At 44.6% G+C, this 27380-nt stretch overlaps 1 protein-coding gene across 1 annotated transcript in view; it reads left to right on the forward strand.

Moving 5' to 3' along the window:
• The window catches only part of LOC124551250 (organic solute transporter subunit alpha-like), an 85500-nt gene that overhangs the window by 51291 nt on the left and 6829 nt on the right, over positions 1-27380 (forward strand). The window contains exons 3-6 of the mRNA XM_047126246.1: positions 3417-3568; positions 6171-6409; positions 7950-8046; positions 17459-17711. Coding sequence (XP_046982202.1) covers positions 3417-3568; positions 6171-6409; positions 7950-8046; positions 17459-17711 — 741 coding nt within the window. The remainder of the gene's footprint in view (positions 1-3416; positions 3569-6170; positions 6410-7949; positions 8047-17458; positions 17712-27380) is intronic.

Here is a 27380-nt window from a genome sequence, read left to right on the forward strand (position 1 = left end):
CGACGTCGGTATTCCAAACCATCCCAAAGGTGTTCTATAGGATTCAGATCAGGACTCTGTGCATACCAGTCCATTACAAGGCCGTCCATTATGAAGAGATACTCTATCGTGTTGAAAGATGCAATCGCCATCCCCGAATTGCTCTTCAACAGTGGGAAGTAAGAAAGTGGTTAAAACTAAATGTAGGCTTGTGCTGTGATTGTGCCACGCAAGAACAACAAGGGGTGCAAGCCCCCTTCATGAAAATCCGAATTTTACTTTCGGCACTACACACGCTGGCAAATGACGTTCGCCGGGCATTCGCCATGCCCACACCGTGATATCGGATCGCCACATTGTGTGCCGTATTTCGTCACTCCACACAACGTTTTTTCACTGTTCAATCGTCCAATGTTTACGCTCTTTACACCAAGCGAGGCGTCGTTTAGCACTTATTGGTGTGATGTGTTACTTATGACCAGCCGCTTGACCATGAAATCCAAGTTTTCTCACCTCCCGCCTGTCATAGAACTTGCAGTGGGTCCTGAAGCACTTTGGAATTCTTGTGTGATGGTCTGGATGGATGTCTGCCTATTACACATTACGACCCTCTTCAACTGTCGGCGGTCTCTGTCAGTCAACAGACGAGGTCGACCTGTACGCTTTTGTGCTGTACGTGCCCCTTCACGTTTCCACTTCACTATCACACCGGAAACAGTGGACCTAGGGATGTTTAGGAGTGTGGAAGTCTCACGTACAGACGTGTGACACAAGCGGCACCCAATCACCTGACCACGTTTGAAATCCGTGAGTACCGTGGTGCACCCATTCTGCTCTCTCACAATGTCTAATGACTACTGAGGTCGCTGATATGGAGTACCTGGCGGTAGGTGGCAGCACAATGCACCTAATACGAGAAATGTATGTTTTTTGGGGGGGGTGGGGGGTGCGGGAGGGTCTGGATACTTTTGATAACATAGTGTACATATACTAGCTGATCAAAAGCGTTCGGACACCTGTTAGTGGACATTAATATGAGGTGTGTGCACACTTCACCTTTATGACGGATTGAACTTTGCTGGGGACTCTGTGAGGCGTCTGAATGTCTGTGGAGGAAATGCAGCTCAATCTTTCTCAAGAGCCGAAACCAGAGGACGTAGTGAAGTTGGACGCCAAGATCTGAACCGAAGCTGATGTTCTATCTCATACCAAATGTTTTCTGGTTCAGGCAGGACTCTTAAAGACCTGTTCGCCATAGAATGTTGTCGGCCACAAACCGTTGCCTCACAAGTGCGGCTTCACGACAGGATGCATTGTCATGCTTCTACAGTTCTCATCTCGCAACTGTTCCTTTACCATCCACAATTCACAATCCTGAAAAATATGCTCATATCCTTCCACATTCAGGGTTTTCTTGGGCACAGTAAGGGGATCACATTCGAGTCAAGACAGACACCTCTATACGATAACACTCCGTCCTCTGTACTTCACTGTTAGTACACAAGATGCTAGATACAATTCTCCAGGAATTGGCCAAACCCAAATCCTTCCATTGGATTGCTACAGGGTATAGCGTGATTCATTACTCCAAATCACACTTTTCCAGTTATCCACTTTACAGTGTTGACTAAGGAAATGTGTAACTTATGAGGACCTGCTCGGACATTGTACCCCATTCTTCTTAACTCCCTAACTCCCAATGCTAGCTGGACTGCTGGTAACACTTTGGCACTCACTAGTGATTCCTTCTGGTGATTTCACGCGATTTTTTACAACCACCTACCGCAATGCTCGACGATCCCTATCCATCAGCACACAAGGTAGGCTGGTCTTGGTGTACCTTTGGCTGTTCCTTCGCGTTTCTACTTCACAGTCACATTACCAGCAGTCTATTTGGGCAGCTTAAGAAGGGTTGCAGCTTCCCCAACGGATTTCTTACTCAGGTGACATCCAGTCACTAGTCCACAATTGAACTGACTAAACTCTCCTTTTACTGCTTCTCTACTGACAACACAATACTTCCGCCTGCTTTTATAGTGGTCAGTCCACCTGTCGGGACATCTAGTTGTCAATTCTGCATTACGTAGGAGTGTCCAGATACTTTTGACAAGAGACTGCGTTATGGCTGGGATGTACCCTGAGAAGAGTGCAGCAGAACTACTTTTTGCATTTTTATAGGCAGCTAGGAGGATTATCACTGTGTCGACCGAGACGTTACTAACTGCCCCCGCTAGTTCAGGTTCACTTTCTGGCGCCCATTAGGAGCAACAGCTCAAACCTCCCGACTGTGGTGCGCGAAGAAGGTGAGCTAGGGAACACATGGCTGGGAACCTGGACGAATGACATCGAGTTCTCCTCACCAACGAGTGCAGGATTTGCCTGATGTTCGTCATAGAAGCATGTGGAGGCGGCTGTTGTCAATTCAGCTTTGATCATGGATTCCCACGGGTTGAGCACAGAGAAGGGTCAGTCATGTTTCGTTCCAGAATCATGTACGGATGTCTCATAGATATCGAGGTTAATTTAAGGATCCTTAACCTATTGTGCAGCCCTACGGTGAACGTTACATTGATGGGTTCGTCTTTCAAGAACATAATGCTCGACCACATGGCACTCACTTCGTGAGCTCTTTGTTGTAGATGGCTGGAATGAACCAAATGGGGCGGCCTACGGTATTTGCTGATGTGAACCCGATTAAGCATGCTTCAGGCCAGTTGAAACTTGCAGTACGTCAGTGTAGGAATCCTTCTCACTCTTTGGATGACTCTCGGAGGGTCGCTGTCGAAGACTGGAATGGCGTGCACAGCCACAAGCCGACCACCTTGTGGACAGCGTGCTGAGCAGAACCCAAGCTTGTCGCAGCGCACAGAGCGGGGCACAATGATATTGAAACTTACCCAATAGCGGATTGTAATTTCAGAAATGTGCAAAAATTTGTACTTTCAAACAGACTGCTCTTACTTTGCACATTGTTTTCTTTTCATTTAATATTAAAGATTTTCTTCTCAATTTCATAAAATTAGCTATTACATTCCATTTTCACTTCCAGACTAAACCCAGAAACTATCATAGGTATCCAAGGGGTACAAAAAGTTTTTCGAGCAGTTTAGAATATCTGTCTGAAACGTCGACTCTCAGAATTTTGAGAGCGCGGTTCTCTGTAATGTACAGCCCCTCTTTAACGCATGTAGTGCTTGCGTAATATAGACTGCGTCAGTTCATTTCACTTATTCGAACAATGGAGACGGAAGTACCATCATTCAATAAAAACAAACTGGGCGTGATCACCAGTACAGTCGATGAGAACAACAGTGTATATAATATATGTACATAGTCATAAAATTCCAAAATTCGTCTTGAAATACCCAGTAGCTACGTAGATATCTGACACAAAGTATTATCTTTCTTAATGCATAGTGTGTTGCTTCTGCTTTCAGACCTGACACCGCTGCTCAGCGTGGCCATAGCAGTCTCCACAGTGGCTTTGGTGTCCGTGTGTGTGACGTACACGCTCAGCCTGAGGCACGTGGTGACCAGGACTGCCCCACAGCTACGAAGCCACACTGCGTGGGTACTCACCATCCACCCGGTCAGTCATCCTCTCTTCTTGTCTACCACAGCTCTGATCATGCATTCCCACAACAGAATCAGATAACCTATCGAAGACTGGAAAAACTGTTACAAATAAGCTTGTTAAAGAAGGCATTATGATAACTTACCGGAATGTGGTACACCAGTAGAAATTACTTTGTTCTTCAAAACCTATGGGGAGAGAGAGAAGGAAAGGGAGAGAGAGGAAAAGAATGGGAGTGAGAGTAAGGGTGAAGGGAAGCAAAAGAGGCAGGAAGGGAGGAAGAGAGAGAGGAAGAGAAAGGAAGAGAGAGAGAGAGACAGACAGACAGAAGAGAGAGAAGGGGGGAGAGGAAGGGTGACAGAGACAAAGAGGAGGACAGGGAGAAGGACAGGGAGTGACGCAGGTAGAGATGAAGGTGGAGAAAGAGGTGTGGTAGTATGGTAGCGTGGAGTTGTGGAGATGTGGAGGTGTGGAACTGTGGAGGTGTGGAAGTAGACATTTGGAGGTAGCTGTATAGATGTAAACACGTAGATTTAGATGTATAGAGAGAGAGGGACTTGGTGAGAGAGATGAAGGGAAAGGAGAGGAAGAGAGAGAGGAGAAATAATAGTGAGGTGGGAAGGGAAGGAATATAGGAAGTGACAGATATTGGGAGAAAAGAGGTAGAGACGAAGGAATGTTGGACAAGGCTCTTTGTCAAAGGGGAAAGGTTGGCAAGGTGTTGCAAGTGAAAGTGAAAGTATTTAAGAAGAAGGAGAAAGAGAAGGTGGAAGAAAGGTGAGGCTTGAACAGAGGTAAAGGGGAGGTGAAGGTAGAAGAGAGGTGAAAGTGAGGGGTGAGGGTAAAGGTAAAAGAAAGGTGAGAGAGAATGTGAAAAGATTAGAACCAAAGAAAGGTGAGAGTTAATGCAGAAGAAATGTGAAGGTAATGGTAGAAGAGAACTGTGACATGGTGGAAGGGCTTTGATGATAAAGGTGGAAGAGAGAATGGTGAAGGCAGTTTGGAGGTAACAGTGAAGGTAGAATAGAGGTGAAGGTAAAGGTGAAAAGTGAGGATGATGTGGAAGAGGGTGGAAAATAAGGGTAGAAGAGAGGAGAGGCTGAAGAAGAAATTTAGGCGAAGGGATGAGAGATGAGAGTGGAGGTAGAAGAGAGGAAACAAAGGTGTAAGTAGAACAAAAGTGGATGTGAAGGTGGATGAGAGGTGAAGGTGAAGGGAGATAAGAGTTAATGAAGAAGCAAGGCAAGGGAAAAGAGGTGAGAATGAAGATCAAAGAAGAGAAAATGTGGGGCAGAAGGAATCGCAAATACCAGTGTATCATTTGAGGAGTAGGAAAAAAGAAAAGAAGAAAATAAAATAAAATGATACAACCTGAAAATGTTAGACATGAAGAAAAGCACCTAAAGAGAAATTGAAAGAAGGAAGATAAAATATAAAAAGTAGAAGAGTTTGTGTAAATTGAAGGTGGAGGGGGGAGATCTATTTGCGAAATTTCAATCACCAACTTCCTCTTCCAAATGTGAAAATATTTTGTTGACATCCACCTACATAGGGAGAAGTTATCAACATAATAATATAAGAGAAATCAGAGCTCGAACGGAAAGATTTAGGGGTTCCTTTTTCCTATGCGCCATTCGAGAGTGGAATGGTAGAGAGGTAGTATGAAAATGGCTTGATGAACCCTCTGCCAGGCACTTAAGCTTGAATTGCAGAGTAACCATGTAGATGCAGATGTAGATGAAAGGAAAGGAAAGGAACTATTGATGTCAGCTACATCGGGACTTTATACGGATCACTGGCAATGAGTGAAAATGTGTGTCGGATTGGGATTTGAGCCCAGGATTTCCTGCTTACTACGCAGTTGTGTTAACCACTTCACAATCTGGACAAAGTGTTTAATCCAAATGCACGGACTAACTTGGTACACTCCCCAGCTGACCCACATTCCCCCATACCACCATCTATCCACAGTGGCGGTCCATGTCCTTTATGCTCACTAATGACAGAGTCCTACAGGAGGTCGATGGGTCTGCAGATAGGTAGTGATAGGTGGGTGTGTGAATCAGCTGGTGAGCATGCCTAGATAGTCCGAATATTTGCAATAAATACTGTGTCCAGATAGTGCAGTGATTAATACAGTTGCCTAGTAAACAGAAGTTCCTGCATTCGGGCCCAGCACACATTTTCATTAATCGCCCCTGATTCTGTGTAAAGTTCCGACGGAGCTGACATCAATAGTTCCTTGCATTTACTTTCCTTCCTCACCTCTCCACCGTCAATTTACATAGGTATCACAGCTGCAGATTCCAAGTGTTATCTGTTCTTCCAGATACATTCTTATAAAGAGCGTTTGTTGTCCTGCTGGATAGTTTATACAGCACTCATGGGTCTGAAGAGCAAGTTAAACGGATAACTGATGGAAACATAATGGGTTCTCCCACACATAAATATTGTACAGAACAATGGTTTCATCCTGTTTGTAAGTGTTGACAGGACTGTGTAATCACCACACCACATACTGACAATTTATGCATATTTTGATGATGTACCATTAATTTCTCTATGTCAGACTGTTGTCCAACTCAGCTGCCTAGGCTACAGGAATATGTGTTGGCAGGTAGCTGCAGTGCTGGCCTACCTGTCAGTGATGATCCCACGCGCATCCTTCCTGGTCGACGTTGGCCTCCAGGACCTGTATGCCACATGCCTGTATCAGATGTTCTGCCTGCTGGTCGCCTACTGCGAGCAGGAGGGCTCCAGAGATCAGCTGCATGGGGCCATGATCCAGCTCAACACGGGGCCCCTCTGCTGCCTACCAGGATGTCACTGGCTCTGCAGACCTGTGCCACTAACCTGGTATGTCTCGTCTATTTGATACACTGGGCAAGGCGACCATTCAAAGATCATGCTTCAGATAAGCACATGGGACACAAAATTGGTGACAGTGAGATGACATCTCACTAATACCGTGTAAGACCACCTCTAGCCTTCAGACAGATTCAGTTCATCAATGAAGGGAGACCACAATCTTCAGGTAACCCGTATCAAGCTGAAGCTACTAATCGATGATTAGACTCCTCAGAGCTACCAAATTACAGAACTGTTAACTAATATGTTCCAGTTGCTGTTCAAAATAGTAGCAGACATTTTGTATGGGGGTATGGTTGGGTGAATTAGGTGACCAATTAAGGAGTCATGGTGTTCATCACACCAAAAATGTATACCCTCAGCTCTATGAAGACAGTTGTTGCCATCTTGAGATTCTTCACAGTACACTCATCACGAAGATGCAGAAAAAAAGGCAACACTTCGTATATCACATTTTCATACCCATCTTGAACTAGGCCCTCCACACTCTGCAGTTAAACCGCTCATCTAGCTGACAGTGCACTCGGCACTTTACATCGTTTGAATAAATGCATCCAGTCAGCTGCTGTGTACATTCTGTGTTGTTTGACCCCTTGAAAAATGCCACTAAGCCACTCCAAAACACTGAACCTCTCTCCAAGTCATGACCATACTCGATGGCACCAGTCCATTCTTCCTGGTCACACCACTATTCCAGATAGAGCTGTGTACATCATTGTGTTAATGGCAGCCTCCCCAGTCTGGCAGCTGGCTAGTCTCCAACCAATGGTATGGGATGGAACATAATGTTGTCGGGTGTCCATTATTTGTTCTGTTATAGCAGGAGCAAATGTGAAAGGGATACCGTGTGCTTGGTACACATTACTGCGATCCTCCCTTGAGGTGGTCAGATGAGGTCGACCAGAACCTTGACGACGAGTATACCTGCCCGCATATTTCCATGCGCGATGGCCACATCCGAATGCCCCATCCAGCAGGTTACATAGAGACCAATAATGAAGCCCCTTTCAAACTCTTCAGTTGCTGATAAATTTGTCTCCACTAGTACATTGAATCTCCATAACTTCCACAGTGTTTATTCAACATCTGACATTGTTCACGCCCCTTATATAACGTACCAGGCCTGGTAACAACACTAATGCATTATGGTGGCCGTTCTTCCAGTAACAGAAAATCAACTCTAATCGTTTACATACTCGCCATACTGTGCAGGCGTGCGAAGTTACATTGATATCCGATCCTGTCTACTGAGTGCCTTACAGTTTTTGTCCAGGAGTTTAGGCTTGCCCTGTTTTCAGTCCTGCAGGTGTCACACCTAGCACAGTGATCTGTTACTGATTGTTTACATTTGATAAATGAAGTTAATGTAAATTAGTTATTCAAGTTGGATATCATAACAACTCCATCTACACATAAATTACATTCCTGGAAGTGTGTGCCTAACAAATTGACTACTAACTATATGAATAATGGAATGAAGTGGAAAGAGCAGAGAAAGTGTTAACCTAATTATCTCTCTCTGTTTCAGGAAGACACTCTTGAAGCTACGGATCCTGGTGCTACAGCTGCCCATAGCGATGTGGATTCTGTACACAGTCTGCTATGTCCTGTGGGCAGAGGATGAGGTACTTAGCGTTTTGTTTTACTTAATTTTTTCTTCCATAGAAACGATGTAGCGAGGTCCTGGTGCATGGCACTGCGTTAGATGCGTAATAATTAAGGATGACCCGAAACTAGTTATGAAATTATACACAAAAAGCAGAAATGCATAATGAGAATAGAAATCAGTCACATTAGAAAAGAGCGAGCAAGTACAAAAAAAAAGAAAGTTTACAGCCTTACCATACTGTAGTCATACTTCCGACAAATTAACCCGTTTGTTTCGAGAAAACAGAGTGCACATTAGCTTCATGACAGAGAACAATGTAACATCATGTCTTCTACACAATATACACATGAACCAAACATATATCACGTCAGATGTGTGTGAAGTATATAGCGAATGTGATAAATTGTATATTGGGCTAACGGGGAGAAACTTCAAAACGAGATATAGAGAACATATTAATGTCAGTGAAGCCAATGCCTCAGGATTCACTACACATTTAACAGAATACAAGCATTCTGCTGACGACAGTAACAAAAGCGTCATCATTTTCCATAAAGCAGAGAAAGGTAGATTATTAAATATTCTAGAAGAAACTGAAATATACATCATATGACAAAACAACTGGACAACAATTTAACGAACAAGAATAAGATGTACGTACTAAATTTCAACAGTGTTTTAATCGAATAATTTTGGTTTCTAGTCTATGTAGCACATGTAAAATTGTCCAGTATAATGCGATACGTTGCATTATTTCGCAATTTTACACCATTTTTATATTCTATCTTCATATATGAACTGTCAAAAAAATTGTAATTTACATATTTGATGTATGTCACAGATTTATGTACATAAATAGCACATTGCAACATTGCAGTTATTTCAGATTCGAAAAGTGTTGTTCAATCCATTGAAAACCCAAAATATAACTGTGATACATACATATATATAGCTGAGATTCTTCACTTGGCGATGCAAAGGAATGACAAAGGAAACGCCTCTTTTTTCATTTGGATTTTATTTCACTCAGGCATCTTATAGAATGAGGGCAGATCAGCTTGCAAAGTCAACAGTTACAGCAGGAATTTTATAGTATAGGTAAACGGTATGCATCGATGCAAGCGTCTCCCCCACGTAAACCTTGGTTCCCAGACAAAAAGTTTTTAAGGAAATTAATAACTAGTGTAATTGGGATGCAGTTAAGTCATGGATATTTTCTAGCCCATCTTCACCAAACAGGTATCTCGAATTTTCCTTATTGTAACTGTGAGAAAATCTCCTATGCAGATCTAAACCATATTTTCTTCAGTTGTCCAATATACAGTATGCATATGTAAGTGGTTGTGGAAGACTTAAAGAAAGCACATGTCCCGCTACTTTGTGGTTTTCCAAGTATCCTTCGGGGCAAGCCCATATTTATATATATAAGACAATATTTAAATTTGTAACATCAGTTTAAATTACAGTAGAAGTTAAATCAATCATACTTAGCTGTTCTGGAAAGGAATTTTAAAAAACGTGTGAGTTTGTTGTTTTACCATGTTTCATAAATTTAATATGAGTGAACTGTATGGCACTACTTACCAAATGCCAAGGAAAAAAATTAAAAAATATAAATATTACCTTAAAAATAACAAAATACAAGTAATGTAGACTCTTCGGTATGTCACTCCCATCTTTACACTATGTAACAGCTATGTCAAACGTTATCAAGAATTGCCACAGCCTATTATTTGACAGAAGTAACATATGTGACAAGCTGTGTACTATGTTATACGATAGAGTTCAGATTCTGCCATATTAAATAACAAGCGTGTCATTGCTATAGAGGTACACAATGTAAAAGGACTTATATTACTGTTACTATATATACAGTTATCATTTTGTAGAAATCGAACTACATACAGTTGTTTGTTCCTATATATCAGATGCCACTGATGATGGGTTGTGAAACTGGAAACCTTAGTAAATAAAATATTTCTAGTGCAACTCACAAATAAAACTTTTCTAGTGCTGCTCATGCAGTATAGAAAATGTCCTTAATAAACATTTGAAAGCTGCAGAGCGCCATAAAGAAAAAAAACATTTGCTAATGTTCTGCAGAATTATATTTATTTGATAGGGAACCGGCTTTCGGCTTCTCAGGTCATATTCAGGTGATATTCAGGTGACAATTGAATGTCAGAAACACAGATATTATTTGAACAGAAGATATGAAAATAAAAGAGTGTTTACACAGGAAAATATTACAACATTACATTAGCTAAAAAGGGGCAAAAAAAGCTTTTATGGGAGATACATTGAACAAATCATGAGAAATAAGGCGAATTTACAGTTTGAATCCAGTAACAAAAAATTAATTTAACAAAGGGGTACATGGAAACTGAGGTTGGCGTTCTGTGCCACGAGTTTGTTGATTTGTTTTCTGTAGGGTCATCTCTCTCCTTTTCTTGACAGAATGTAGAATTTCCCATTCTACATCATACAAATGGTTTGCTGCTGAAAGATGATCAGCAAAGGTCGAATTCTTCTTCCTTAACCGCTAGGGTCTCTGATGTTCATGTAGCCTAATTGCCACAGCTCTGCCTAGCTGCCCAATATACACTTTATCACAAGGTTTGCAAGTAATTTTGTATACAATACTCTATGAGAAGGGCTGCAATTTGTCTTTACTAGTGAACAAAAATGTTGATAGGTTATCTGTCTAATAAAGTGCAGGTCTGTACTTGTGAGACTATACCTTTTTTTCAAGATTGTCTGAAATGTTCCCAATATGTGGAATTTTGCAACAGGCTTTGTAACTACAGAGGGCTGTTGGTGTAATTTTACCCATTTTCTATTTTCGTAGAATATTATCGATCAGTGCGGAGCTATAGCCATTGCCAGAAGCGATTTATTTGATGGTTTGTAGTTCTGTTTCAAAAGCTCGATTGGATAATGTAACAGATATGACACGACGCACCATTGAATGGAAGACTGCATGTTTGTGGCTGTGTGGATGTTGAAAGCCTGCAGCGATTACTATATCAGTAGCTATATTTTTTCTGTAAGCGCTGAATATGTATTTTCTTATACTAATATCTATATTAAGGAAAAAGATATTCGTAAAACAGCCTCCCAGCTCCATTGTAAACTAAATTTTTTTTTTATATCGTAAGTTCAAATGCTGTAGTACTGTATCAAATTGTAGTGGTACCGGTCCACAAACAAAGCACATCGTCGATATATCTGAACCTGTACATAATTTCCTAGTTCATTGGCACTTTCAGTTGGAAAATTGTTCAAAATTGTCCATGAAAATTGAAGATAGTATAGGACCAAGAGTTAAACCCACAGCTAGGACATCAGACTGATTATAATATTTGATTTGAAACTAGCAGCAATTCTGTTTTACACACATTTGAGCACCATCGATTGTGTCATGTAATTCTGCAGGATTTGCTTTGGATTTGTGTAAAAGATGTGTTAATGTGTTTATAGAGCTAGTGACATGGAATAATACTGGCTTAGAACTGGGTGGGGTTTTGTCAAGAAGAGCCATAGGTTTAGAACTGATTTTCTTTTTAATGATATAATCAATCCCTTTCCCTAGTAGGTAACATAGAATAGAGAAGAATGACACTACTGGGCGTATAGGAACACTATCTTCATGTAATTTGGATATGCCATATACTCCAGCATACGACTGTTGGTTTCCGACATAATAGTTTTACATGATTTTATGGTGGTTTTTCTTTGTTCATTGAAAGCTACAATCGGATCTTTTTGTAGATATTAGTAGTCGGAACTATCAAGGAACTGGTTCACTTTTGTAATCACACTTTTGTCATTTTTTCCCGTTTTCCGTCGTTCCATAGTTGCTTCAAAATTCATGGAAGTAAGTTCTGTGTTTACAACTAAATGAAAGGTAGTTTATTTTTTGCCATATGATCTTCGCTTCTTTGATTTATGAAGCATCTTCAGTGGCCTGTAATGCATGTCTGATTTTATACATATAATAAATGCATTGAGTAGTGGTTACAAACATGTTACTACGCTAGATTTTCTCATGATTTTCTCTTGTTTTTCATATTAGAAACAACTTTTGTAGCACAAGTTTCGGGAGGTTAAATTATCGTTTGGTGTTACGATTTCCATTGTTGCTAGTCCGTGTGTGCGGTCATGGAGATGTATTCATTTGGTATCCATATTCCAGCTGGCCGATTTCTGGCGTTTTTCCTCCACATTTATTACAGTGTATCTCTTGCACTTTTCATGTGAGTGTTTACAGTGTTTAGTGTTGTCAGCTGTCGCTGTGTGTTTATCTCTCGTCTTTTGTTTGTGTAACGTGTGTGGCTTAATAGTTCTCATTTGTGTGTGTGTGTATGTGTGTGCGTGTGTGTGTGAATACGTCATTATTTGTAAGATTGCTTTTTTTAAATGTGTGGATGTGTTATTCCTTATTTGAGTGGATAATTGTGTGTGTGTGTAATAAATAATTGATGAATCTTCCTCTTCCCACCCTATCTCCCCTATCTCTCTCTCTCAAACACACACACACACACACACACACACACACACACACACACACACACACACACACCTCTCCATATACACACACATGAATATCAACTTACATGAAGAAAGTAAAACACACATTAAAAAATTGCACATACACAAAGCAAACGAAAAATATTACACTCTACACAAACAAAAGACAAAAGATAGACACCCAACGACAGCTCGCAACACTACACACTGTAAACACTCACACGTTGATCACACAATGAAAAGTGCAAGTGCTGTGCTGTAATAAATGTGGGGGCAAAACGTCAGAAATAGGCCAGCTGGAATATGGAGACCGAATGAATACATCTCCATGGCCGTATACATGGACTAGCAATATTGGAAATCGTAAGTAACCCCAAACAATAATGTAAACTCACGAAACTTGTGCTACCTCATTTGTCCAAAGGAACTACATTGTTGAAATTGCCAAATTTGGTAGCGATGACATTGTTCCGTCGTTGGAGATTATTTTCTGGTTTAATTTAGTTGTTTGTCTGCTGTATCAGTGGCCACTGACGATAAGCTGTGTACCCGAATACTGGTCTGGCAAATAAATATTTTTACATACAGCTCATGTTGTACAACAAAGCGTCTTTTAACAAATACACTGGTAGACAAAATTAAGAGCTGGGTAACATTTTCCCGCATTTCTCCGAAAAAAAACTCACAAAACTGGGACTGTGGGTGTCATATGAAAACAGTGTGGGTCTGAAATTGTTTAGATAAGGTTACATATTGGTGTGGGCAATCCAACGCCAGCAGGAGGTATGAAAGTCTATGTAGCTACAGCCTACGCCCGCTCTGCAGTACAGTAGAGATTGTTATTGCCTTCCGTGAATAATGTAATTTTCTTTCTGTTTGTTTAGGTGAAATGAGTGCGCTAGATTACTTAAACGACGGTATAAAATGGTGAATCATCGAAAGATTGAGGCAGGGCAGTCCCGAGCTCAGGTTGCAAGAGAACTGGATGTAACACCAAGTTTTGTCTCGAGTTTGTGGAAACAGTTTAAAATCAGTGCGGCAGTCACCAGAAGACCAGGATAACGGTGCCCGAGAGCCACAACAGCCAATGGCGACTGGAATTTCGTGCTCTCAGCGAAGTGCCGGAGGAGGACTTCAGCCACACAAATCTCTTGCGACCCTGCTGCTGCCACAGTAACCAGGAAGATAGTTGCCCGAAGGCTCCATATTTAGACAGGGCCGTACACCAGAAAGCCAGCCATGTCCATCGTACTCACACCCTCGCACAAAAGAGAGCATTTACAATGGTGAATACAACACAGGCATTGGACACAGCTTCAGTGGGCTAATGTTCCCTTTATGGCTGAGTCCAGATAGTTTATAAGTTGATTCTGCGCGAGTCTTCATATGGAGGGAATTTCAGACACGATGCCATCCCTGCAACATCAAGCAAAGGAACACATATGGTGCTGGTGATGTGCTGATTTGGCAGGGATCGTGCATGATAACCGCACACCACTACATGTGTTAGTTCTCTGAATGCTCAGAGGTCCAGGCGAGAGATCCTAGAGGATTACGCGTGACCTTTCAGTGGTGCTGTTGGATTCAGTTCATTTTTGTGGATTATCAACAAGACCAGATAGAGCCCAAGTGGTTACTGAATATCTGCAAAGTGGGGACATTCACCGTATGATCCTAGAGCGTCATGTGTGACCTTTCAGTGGTGCTGTGAGCCTCAGTTCATTTTTATGGTTGAACGACAAGACCAGATAGAGCCCAAGTGGTTAATGAATATCTGCAGAGTGGGGACATTCACCTTATGACTTGGCTGACTAAGTCACCTGACCTGACCCTATTGAACATGCTTGGGATGCTCTTTGAATTGCAACATGCCGCACTCAACGCAAAACCATTCAGCTCTAGAGGAGGAGTGGGTGCGACTTCCACAGGCACTCCTGAACTCGCTTGTTAACAGTATGGCCATTTGTAGTGCATGCTGTGTGTCTGTCTCAGGCGACCACACACCATACTAGCCACGTTCTCACAGTTACACTACTGGCCATTAAAATTGCTACACCACGAAGATGACGTGCTACAGACACGAAATTTAACCGATAGAAAAAAGATGCTGTGATATGCAAATGATTAGCTTTTCAGAGCATTCACACAAGGTTGCCGTCGGTGGCGACACCTACAACGTGCTGACGTGAGGAACGTTCCCAACCGATTTCCCATACACTAACAGCAGTTGACCGGCGTTGCCAGGTGAAACGTTGTTGTGGTGCCTCGTGTAAGGAGGAGAAATGCGTAGCATCACGTTTCCGACTTTCATAAAGGTCGGATTGTAGCCTAACGTGATTGCAGTTTATCGTATCGCGACATTGCTTCTCGCGTTGGTCGAGATCCAATGACTGTTAGCAGAATATGGAATCGATGGGTTCGGGAGGGCAATACTGAACGCTGTGCTGGATCCCAACGGCCTCGTATCACTAGCAGTCGAGATGACAGGCATCTTAACCGCATGGCTGTAACTGATCGTGCAGCCACGTCTCGGTCCCCGAGTCAACAAATGGGGACGTTTGCAAGACAACAACCATCTGCACGAACAGTTCGACGACGTTTGCAGCAGCATGGACCATCAGCTCGGAGACCATGGGTGCAGTTACCCTTGACGCTGCATCACAGACAGGAGTGCCTGCGATGGCGTACTCAGCGACGAACCTGGGTGCACGAATGGCAGAGCGTCATTTTTTCGGATGAATCCAGGTTCTGTTTACAGCATCATGATGGTCGCATACGTGTTTGGCTCTGAGCGCTATGGGACTTAACATCTCAGGTCATCAGTCCCTAGAACTTAGAACTACGTAAACCTAACTAACCTAAGGCCATCACACACATCCATCCCCGAGGCAGGATTCGAACCTGCGACCATAGCGGTCGCGCGGTTCCAGACTGAAGCGCCTAGAACCGCTCGGCCACCAACGGCCGGTCCATCCGTGTTTGGCGACATTCGAAGCGTGTATCCGTCATCGCCATACTGGCGTATCACCCGGTGTGATGGTATGGGGTGCCATTGGTTACACGTCTCGGTCACCTCTTGGTCTCATTGACGGCGCTTTGAACAGTGGACGTTACATTTCAGATGTGTTACGACCCGTTGCTCTACCCTTCATTCGATCCCTGCGAAACCCTACATTTCAGCAGAATAATACAAGACCGCATGTTGCAGGTCCTGTACGGGCCTTTCTGGATACAGAAAATGTTCAAATTCAAATGGCTCTGAGCACTATGGGACTTAACATCTATGGTCATCAGTCCCCTAGAACTTAGAACTACTTAAACCTAACTAACCTAAGGACAGCACACAACACCCAGCCATCACGAGGCATAGAAAATCCGTCACCCCGCCGGGAATCGAACCCGGGAACCCGGGCTTGGGAAGCGAGAACGCTACCGCACGACCACGAGATGCGGGCAGAAAATGTTTGACTGCTGCCCTGGCCAGCACATTCTCCAGATCTGTCACCAGCTGAAAACGTCTGGTCAATGGTGGCCGAGCAACTGGCTCGTCACAATACGCCAGCCACTACTCTTTTGATGAGCCGTGGTATCGTGTTGAAGCTGCATGGGCAGTTGTACCTGTACACGCCATCCGAGATCTGTTTGACTCAATGCCCAGGCGTATCAAGGCCGTTATTACGGCCAGAGGTGGTTGTTCTGGGTATTGATTTCTCAGGATCTATGCGACCAAATTGCGTGAAAATGTAATCACATGTCAGTTCTAGTATAATATATTTGTCTAATGAATACCCGTTTATCATCTGCATTTCTTCTTGGTGTAGCAATTTTAATGGCCAGTAGTGTATTTTGCAACCTGTCGTATGAACCGCACTGGACTCTTAACCATTACTCATGCTAACCAATAGCATTTGAACTGTTGTTTTGTACAAATGACTGTCATACAATAAACCACATCCATACCTATTTTCATTTATTTCTCTCCAGTATTTCCCCACATCATTAGGGTAAATGTTACCCGCCTTTTAATTTTGTCCACCATGTACTTACATACTGGAGAGCACCTACCATACAAGATTGTCACAGCCCATGGGACAGAGCGAGGTGGTGCTGCGGCTAGCACACTGGACTCGCATTCGGGAGGACGACGGTTCCATCCCGGGTCCAGCCATCCGGATTTGTGTACACCACTTCTAACAAACACCGAACAACGCGCTCCAGTACGCGGCCGCCAAATACATCGCTGGCCGCACTTCTCCGGGCGGCTCGCGGCTACCATCGCTGGCCGCCTTCGCGCGCGCGCGTTTGTCAGCACACAGCAACTGGCTACGCCAGGAAACATTGCGATTGGTTTTCCCTGGAAAACAGCGCCCCAGCCGACGGCTCCATTAACTAGCAAGCCTTATATAAACCCGGCCGCCGCCGCAAACGACAGTTCTCATCGGGAAGTGCAGTACACCGTGTTCCAGCTGCTTGTGGATGACTCCCCACACCACTCGAGGTTACCTGGCTGCTCGGCGGAAATCTAACGAACTTCACTGGACTTGGGAATAATTACGGGACGTGCACCCCACTATGCACATTTGGACATTGGTATAACCAAACTTTAATTATGCATTACTTCTGAGTGTGAGCCTGGGTAGACACTTGGCTAACATAATTGTTAAAAAGTGATTTGTGATTTAATAAACCAGACTGACGAGGTTATTGTGTTATTCCTGGTTATAACATCCGTGATTTCCCTAAATCACTCCAGGCAAATGCCAGGATGGTTGCTTTGAAAGAGCACGGCCGACTTCCTTCCCTGTCCTTCCCCAATCCGATGAGACCGATGATGTCGCTGTCTGGTCTCCTCCCCCAAACAATCCATCCGACAGCCCATGGTGCACGGTGTGTTGCAGAGGCTGCTGGACAGGGTGTGGCCGTACATGGAGCCCGTGCAGGTGGCGTCTGTGCTGGTGGCGGGCTGGGGCACGCAGATGGTGGTGCAGCTGCTGGCGCGCCTCCAGCTGCCCGGCGGAGGCAACGCCTCGCACAAGTTCCTCGCCCTCGAGCTCACCATGCTGGCGGCTGAGCTGCAGGGTGCCGCAGCGGACAGCATCGCGGCGCTGTTCCCCTGCTCTGGGGCCTTCTCGCCGTCCTTCTGGAGCCGCAGTCAGTACCCACTAACGCCTCTTCTTTCTTCTGGGAGGGGGAGACCATGGAGGGGGACCTTTCAGTTATCGCGACTGGTTCAAATGGTTGAAATGGCTCTGGGCACTACGGGCACTATGAGGTGATCAGTCCCCTAGAACTTAGAACTACTTAAACCTAACTAACCTAAGGACACCACACACATCCAAGCCCGAGGAAGGATTCGAACCTGCGACTGTAGCGGTCACACGGTTCCAGACTGAAGCGCCTAGGACCGCTCGGCCACACTGGCCGCCTATCGCGACTGGAAAAAAGCGCATGGGGTTCCCTGCACACGTGGTTGAGTATTTAAAATTGTTTTTGAAATATCTGGAGAACTATAAATCAGATTCAAAAAAGGTCATAATTAACTGAGATTGTACCTCCATGTATCGTTTCGGACCTCATTTTGCTGGACATATAAACTCCTGGAAATTGAAGTAAGAACGCCGTGAATTCATTGTCCCAGGAAGGGGAAACTTTATTGACACATTCCTGGGGTCAGATACATCACATGATCACACTGGCAGAACCACAGGCACATAGACACAGGCAACAGAGCATGCACAATGTCGGCACTAGTACAGTGTATATCCACCTTTCGCAGCAATGCAGGCTGCTATTCTCCCATGGAGACGATCGTAGAGATGCTGGATGTAGTCCTGTGGAACGGCTTGCCATGCCATTTCCACCTGGCGCCTCAGTTGGACCAGCGTTCGTGCTGGACGTGCAGACCGCGTGAGACGACGCTTCATCCAGTCCCAAACATGCTCAATGGGGGACAGATCCGGAGATCTTGCTGGCCAGGGTAGTTGACTTACACCTTCTAGAGCACGTTGGGTGGCACGGGATACATGCGGACGTGCATTGTCCTGTTGGAACAGCAAGTTCCCTTGCCGGTCTGGGAATGGTAGAACGATGGGTTCGATGACGGTTTGGATGTACCGTGCACTATTCAGTGTCCCCTCGACGATCACCAGTGGTGTACGGCCAGTGTAGGAGATCGCTCCCCACACCATGATGCCGGGTGTTGGCCCTGTGTGCCTCGGTCGTATGCAGTCCTGATTGTGGCGCTCACCTGCACGGCGCCAAACACGCATACGACCATCATTGGCACCAAATCAGAAGCGACTCTCATCGCTGAAGACGACACGTCTCCATTCGTCCCTCCATTCACGCCTGTCGCGACACCACTGGAGGCGGGCTGCACGATGTTGGGGCGTGAGCGGAAGACGGCCTAACGGTGTGCGGGACCGTAGCCCAGCTTCATGGAGACGGTTGCGAATGGTCCTCGCCGATACCCCAGGAGCAACAGTGTCCCTAATTTGCTGGGAAGTGGCGGTGCGGTCCCCTACCGCACTGCGTAGGATCCTACGGTCTTGGCGTGCATCCGTGCGTCGCTGCGGTCCGGTCCCAGGTCGACGGGCACGTGCACCTTCCGCCGACCACTGGCGACAACATCGATGTACTGTGGAAACCTCACGCCCCACGTGTTGAGCAATTCGGCGGTACGTCCACCCGGCCTCCCGCATGCCCACTATACGCCCTCGCTCAAAGTCCGTCAACTGCACATACGGTTCACGTCCACGCTGTCGCGGCATGCTACCAGTGTTAAAGACTGCGATGGAGCTCCGTATGCCACGGCAAACTGGCTGACACTGACGGCGGCGGTGCACAAATGCTGCGCATCTAGCGCCATTCGACGGCCAACACCGCGGTTCCTGGTGTGTCCGCTGTGCCGTGCGTGTGATCATTGCTTGTACAGCCCTCTCGCAGTGTCCGGAGCAAGTATGGTGGGTCTGACACACCGGTGTCAATGTGTACTTTTTTCCATTTCCAGGTGTGTATAAGGGTCACTCCAAAAGAAATGCACACCATTTTTTTAAAAATACATCTATTATTATAGATGTTTGAAAGTTTTACAGTGTGTAGGTACATCTTTTAGGAACAATATTTTCATTTCTCCACATAATTTCCATTCCTCTCAACTGCCTTACGCCATCTTGGAACCAGCACCTGTATAACCGCACAGTAAAATTCTGGACCAACCTGTCGGTGCCACTGTTTGGCAGCGTGCACAAGGGAGTCATCATCTTCAAGCCTTGTTCCACGAAGAGAGTCTTTCAGTTTCCCAAAGATACGATAGTCAATCCCAAAGAAAGCAGGTGTTGGCAGATGTGAAAATTACCGAACTATCAGTTTAATAAGTCACAGCTGCAAAATACTAAAGTGAATTCTTTACAGACGAATAGAAAAACTGGTAGAAGCCGACATCGGGGAAAATCAGTTTGTATTCCGTAGAAATGTTGGAACACGTGAGGCAATACGGAACCAACGACTTACCTTAGAAACTAGATTAAGGAAAGACAAACCTACGTTTCTTGCATTTGTAGACTTAGAGAAAGCTTTTGACAATGTTGACTGGAATACTCTCTTTCAAATTCTGAAGGTGGCAGGGGTAAAATACAGGGAGCGAAAGGCTATTTACAATTTGTACAGAAATCACGTGGCAGTTATAAGGGTCGAGGGGCATGAAAGGGAAGCAGTGGTTGGGAAGGGAGTGAGACGGGGTTGTAGCCTATCCCCGATGTTATTCAATCTGTATATCGAGGAAGCAGTAAAGGAAACAAAAGAAAAGTTAGGAGTAGGTATCAAAATCCATGGAGAAGAAATAAAAACTTTGAGATTCGATGATGACATTGTAATTCTGTCAGAGACAGCAAAGGACTTGGAAGAGCAGTTGAATGGACAGGGTCTTGAAAGGAGGGTATAAGATGAACATCAACAAAAGCAAAAGGAGGATAATGGAATGTAGTCGAGATAACTCGGGTGATGCTGAGGGAATTAGATTAGGAAATGAGACAACGTAGTAAAGGAGTTTTGCTATTTGGGGAGCAAAATAACTGATGACAGTCGAAATAGAGAGGATATAAAATGTAGACTGGCAACGGCAAGGAAAGGGTTTCTGAAGAAGAAAAATTTGTTAACATCGAGTACAGATTTAAATGTCAGGAAGTCGTTTCTGAAAGTATTTGTATGGAGTGTAGCCATGTATGGAAGTGAAACGTGGAAGATAAATAGTTTAGACAAGAAGAGAATATAAGCTTTCGAAATGTGGTACTACAGAAGAATGCTGAAAATTAGATGGGTACATCACATAACTAATGAGGAGGTATTGAATAGAATTGGCGAGAAGAGGAGTTTGTGGCACAACTTGACAAGAAGAAGGGATCGGTTGGTAGGACATGTTCTGAGGCATCAAGGGATCACAAATTTAGCATTGGAGGGCAGCGTGGAGGGTAAAAATCGAAGAGGGAGACCAAGAGATGAATACACTAAGTAGATTCAGAAGGATGTAGGTTGCAGTAGGTACTGGGAGATGAAGAAGCTTGCACAGGATAGAGTAGCATGGAGAGCTGCATCAAACCAGTCTCAGGACTGAAGACCACAACAACAACAACGAGGCTCACTCCAAAAGAAATACACACTATTTTTTTAATCCATCTTTTATTCTACATATTTGAATGTTTTACAGTGTGTAGATACATCCTTTAGGAACAATATTTTCATTTCTCCACATAGTTTCCATCCCTCTCAACACCCTTACGCCATCTTGAAATCAGCGCCTGTATACCCGCACAGTAAAATTCTGGACCAGCCTGTTGCAGCCACTGTTTGGCAGCGTGCACAAGGGAGTCACCATCTTCAAACCTTGTTCCACGAAGAGAGTCTTTCAGGTTCCCAGAGAGATGATAGTCGCATGGAGCCAGGTCAGGACTGTAAGGCGGGTGTTTCAGTTTTGTCCATCCGAGTTTTTTGATTGCTTCTATGGTTTTTTGACTGACATGTGGCCGTGCATTGTCGTGCAACAGCAAAACATCCTGCTTTTGCCGATGTGGTCGAACATCTACATCCATACTCCGCAAGCCACCAGACGGTGTGTGGCGGAGGGTACCTTGAGTACCTCTATCGGTTCTCCCTTCTATTCCAGTCTCGTATTGTTCGTGGAAAGGACTGTCGGTATGCCTCTGTGTGGGCTCTCATATCTCTGATTTTATCCTCATGGTCTCTTCGCGAGATATACGTAGGAGGGAGCAATATACTGCTTGACTCCTCTGTGAAAGTATGTTCTCGAAAGTTCAACAAAACCCGTACCGAGCTACTGAGCATCTCTCCTGCAGAGTCTTCCACTGGAGTTTATCTATCATCTCCGTAACGCTTTCACGATTACTAAATGATCCTGTAACGAAGCGCGCTGCTCTCCGTTGGATCTTCTCTATCTCTTCTATCAAGACTCAGTCGAGCTTGAAGTTTCTTCAGTGTCGTCACATATGCATCAGAATTGATGGTGGTTCCACTTGGCATGATGTCCACAAGCAAGAGTCCTTCGGAATCGAAAAACACCGTAGCCATAACTTTTCCAGCAGGAGGCGTGGTTTTGAATTTTTTTTTCATGGATGCATTTGCATGATGCCACTCCATTGATTGCCTCTTCGTTTCTGGTGAAAAATGATGGTGCCATGTTTCATCAACTGTCACAGTTCTTCCAAGAAATTCATCTCCGCCGTTCTTGTACTGTTCCAAAAGTTCGCTGCATACCGTTTTTCTTGTTTCTTTGTGAGGCACTGTCAACATCCTGGGAACCCACCTGGCACAAACCTTTTTTAACGCCAACACTTTCAGTATTCTGCAAACACATCCTTCCCCTATCCCAACGTAGCGTGACAATTCGTTCACTGTGATGCGTCTGTCAGCAGTCACCAATTCGTTAACTCACTGCACATTGTCTGGAGTGTGTGCAGTACGAGGCCTGCGGCTGCGAGGACAATCCTCAATGCTGCCGTGCCCGCTTTCATCACGTAACCTCCTTGCCCACCGACTAACTGTACTGCGATCGACAGCAGCATCTCCGTACACCTTTTTGACCCTCTTGTGGATGTTTCCAACTGTCTCGTTTTCACAGCACAGGAATGACATAACGTTGCTTCTGACGAACTTCAAGTGTAGCAGCCCTGTTGAAGACATGCTGTGACGGCGCCACTCGCGGGAAGAGGTTGAACTAAGTTTGAAAACAAGCGGGAAGGATGTATCTACACACTGTAAGACTTTCACACATGCAGAATGAAAACTGTATTTTTACAAAAATACCGCGCATTTCTTTTGGAGAGACCCTCGTACTGCAGAAACTCGACCTGGCGTGGACTCAACAAGTCGTTGGAAGTCCTCTGCAGAAATATTGAACCATGCTGCCTCTAAAGCCGTGCATAACTGCGACAGTGCTGCCAGTGGAGGATTTTGTGCAGAAACGGACTTCTCGGTTGTCCTGAAAATGTTCGTTACGATTCACGTCGGGCGGCCAAATCATTCACCTGTACCATCCAGGACGATCTTCAGACCAATCGTGAACAATTGTGGCCCGGTTACAATTCCATTGTTGTCTGGGAACGTGAAGTTCATGAATGGCTGCAGAAGGTGTCCAAGTGGCCAGTCAGTTATCGGTTCAGTTGGGCCATGTAAACACAGCCCACATCATTATGTACCCACCACCAGCTTACACGGTGCCTTGTTAACAACTGGGGTCCATGGCTCCATAGAGTTTCTGCCACACTCGAACCCTACCATCAGCTCTTACCAGCTGAAATCGGGACTCATGTGACCAGGCCACGGTTTTCCAGTCGTCTATGATCCAACCAATATGGTCACGAGCCCAGGAAAGACGCTGCAGGCGAAGTCGTGCTGCTACAAAAAAAGGCACTCACTTCGGTCGTCTGCTGCCACAGCCCATTAACGTCAAATTCCTCCGCACTGTCCTAACGCATACGACTGTCGTACGTCTCTCATTTCTACAGTTATGTAATGTATTGTTGCTTGTATGTCGGCACTGAGAACTTTAAGCAAATGCCGTGTCTCTCGGTCATTAAGTGAAGGCCATCGCCACTGCATTGTCCGTGGAAAGATGTAATGCCCGAAATTTGGTGTTCTCGGCATACCCCAGGCACTGTGGATCCCAAAATACTGATTTCCCAGCCGGCCGGAGTGGCCGAGCGGTTCTAGGCGCTACAGTCTGGAACTGCGCGACCGCTACGGTCGCAGGTTCGAATCCTGCCTCGGGCATGGATGTGTGTGGTGTCCTTAGGTTAGTTAGGTGTAAGTAGTTCTAAGTTATAGGGGACTGATGACCTCAGAAGTTAAGTCCCATAGTGCTCAGAGCCATTTGAACCATTTGAACTGATTTCGCTAATGGAGTGCCCCATGTGTCTAGCTCCAATTACCATTCCGCATTGAGAGGCTGTTAATCCGTCGTGCGGCCGTAATCATGTCAGAAACCTTTTCACATGAATCTCCTGAGTACATATGACGGCTCCGCTAGTGCACTGCCCTTTTTTATTCTCGTGTACGCCATACTGCCTCACTGTACACTACTTTACAACTGTTACGGAAGGTACAGTGAAGGCCTTCACGACCGGATGTTTCAGCTGCCGAGAATTCTTCCGGGTTGTAAGACTGTGGTCCATGGAACTCTTCTATCACTGACGTTTCGTCCAAAGCTACGCTGGACATCTTCAGAGGTGCTCCTGGTTGTGCTGAATCTTGTCGGCAACCAGGAGCACCTCCGAAGATGTCCAACGTAGCTTTGGACGAAACGTCAGTAATAGAAGAGTTCCATGGACCACGGTCATACAACCCGGAAGAATTCTCGGCAGCTGCTAAGGAACTGCTGACACTTGCTAAGAAACAATAGTCATTTGCTACTGAACGGCCGTCAATTCGCTTTACAACACCCAACCAATGTTAGCAAAAAAATATATAGATGGGGGGACTTATTAATGCAGCGAAGCCAGTGGATGAATCCTCTTAGCATTCCACAGTTCACGCAGTATAGTGTTGAACGAAGGGTGTTGTGCTGGACGGCTAAAAAGGCAGTCAAAGTGTCACTACTGTGGCCACGGTCATGGATGTGTCCAAAACTGTCATCTCGGGATTGGGAAAAAGCCGTTAATGGTGAAAATGCAATGCGAAAACATGCCGCTGCTGGTAGGCGGACTATCACACTGCAAGAGAATCGATACATACCACTAGTGGCGAAAAGAAACAGTCCTTCCACCTTCAGACAGATCGTTGCAAACCTTGCAACCAATACTGGAACGCATATCTCCGCCAGAACCATTTCGTAGCGATTAAATCAGCATGGTTTTGTATGCTCAGAAGTCTGTAAAATGCATACCACTTCAACCATGCCATCGTCCGTTTGTGTAAGGCGCATGTTAATTTGGGTCAGCAACAGTGGTCCAGAGTGATGTTCTCCGACGAATTTCGCTTCACCGTGGCAAGTGATTCTGGTCACCAGTTAGTGTAGAGAGAGACAGGAACACTTTACACATCACGGAATATTCATGAAAGTCTTTGGTACAGCCTGTGTGTCACGGTGTGTGCAGGCATTCTGCACAAAGGCCAAATACCGCTGCTTATCTTTGCCGTCACAGCACAGCGGTATTACATGGAGGTTATTCTGGTCCAAGTCCGTCTGTTTAGGGGTGTAATAGGTCCCGACTTCCAGTTTACTTCCTCCACAGTGCCCACCAACACAGTAACATTGAGGTGTCAGACACTCTGGAAACTGAAGATATTCAACATATGGAATGGCCCAGTTACTCTCCTGACCCAAGCCCTATAGAGGATACCTGGGATTCTCTTGGCAGGCGTGTCTCTCAACGAAACCTCTGCCCCAACAGTGCAAGAACTGAAAACGGCTCTGAGAGAGGACTGGGACAATATCTCCTAAGGACTCCTCAACAATGTGGTAATCAGCACGAATAACAGGTGGAAAATGTGCATTAGTGCCCGTGTAGGGCATATTCCCCACTGAGAGTCCGATATTGACCTTTATGTTGGGAGTCTGACTTGAAAGTTATTTGTTTCTGTTATTCTGCTTTCCCATCAGGTGAAATATGTACCATTCTTCATTATAAATACAGCGCTCAACCTCTATTACGTATCTGCTGAGTTTCATTTCGTCCATCATTCCCTGTGATTATTCTTGTCAAACACTGTCTCTGGTATTTAGCAATTGTCAAGTAGTGCAAAAGATTTTCGTCTTGAAAGGGGACATTCAGCGGGACCAAACTCGACCCTCGGCCCGACAGCGAAGGTGCAGAAGGGGGAGGTCAACTTTGAAATCTCAAATAGGAACTATAGCGCCGAACTAAAGTACATTAAAGGTATTTGAGTCGGCACTGTAATGGGTTCTAGCAAGCCTAGACTTACTTCTGGAAGAGGTGGAGTGGATACTGCAACATACACGAAATACTAGATCAATTTATTAAAACTTGAACAATCTGTAACACCTAACTACAAACTATGTCCGCAGGAAGCTACGAGGTATGATCGAAAAATACGGCGAACAAAATTTCTTAGCAGTAACTGCTGACGCTACAACCATTTGACGTAATTTGCCGACAGCCTGATCCGCTGAAACAGGCAGCGGCAAGCTGGAACGCGTTCTGACACACAATGTCCAGAGATCCTCGAATGAGATTGTGAATTCTGTGTCTGTCGCGCATCTTGGATTTCGAACAACGCGTTAACATTAAGTTACATTTCAAGTTGCAAAAGAGTGCTAAAGAAACTAATGAAATGTTGAAACTGATTTATGGCAGTAATGCTGTAACTCTGTTTACAAGTAGGATGAGCGATTTTAAAAGTGGAAATGAGTCGGTACAAGAGGAAGACCGTTCGGGACCTAGATTAACCTCAGACAGAAAAAACGCACAAAAAGTAGCAAAAATTGTCGGTTCAAACAGTTGAATAACTATTTAAGAGCTTACCGAAGAAACTAGCGCCTTGCACGGGTCCGATAATTTGCAAATGAGACGAGTGAGTGCAAAATTTGTTCCCCGATTTTTGAGTGATGAACAGAAGGAAAATTGTGTGTCATTTTGCACAGACTTGAAGGGTCGTCTGCATTCGTATCTGGACGTAATGTCCAAAATTATAGCTGGTCTATTGGTATTATCCTGAAACCAAAATTTACGGTTCACAATAAAAAGGCACGTCAGCCAAAATTAAATATCAAAGTCATGTTCGTTGGGTTTCTTTTCGATATTGAGGGCATAGTGTGATCATAGTTCGTTCCAAGGGGAGCGACTGTGAACGCCGAGTTTTACAAGGGCGTACTGCAATATTTGGGAAACGATGCACGAAGAAAGAGAGGAGAAAAATGGGCCAAAGGCTTCCTTCTTCATCAATACAGCTCTCCGTGCAATACCTCACTGTTGATTCGCTATTTTTTTGGCTGGAAAGAGAGTTCCTGTCTGTCCACATCCGCCTTACTCACCAGATTTAGCACCGTGCGGCTTCTGTATCTTCACAACAGTTAAAACCGTGCTTAAAGGTAAACGTTTTGACACCATTCCTGACACTGACAGGGCCACGACAGAGCAACTGAACGCCCTTCCAAAGAAGCCTTCCAGTCGTGGATTCAACGTTGGGATAAGCACATTGCTTACCAAGGACAGTAATTTGAAGGAGATTAAAGCAAATTCCATGTAAGGTTATTACTTTGTTTCAAATAAAATCATTTACCGTATTTTTTCATCATGCCTCATACGTATTTGTTACGTCGCTGGACTCTGTGTCTTTTTTCACTTGATG

This window comes from Schistocerca americana, chromosome 9 (assembly GCF_021461395.2).
Source record: "Schistocerca americana isolate TAMUIC-IGC-003095 chromosome 9, iqSchAmer2.1, whole genome shotgun sequence".
Taxonomy (NCBI): Eukaryota; Metazoa; Arthropoda; class Insecta; order Orthoptera; family Acrididae; genus Schistocerca; species Schistocerca americana.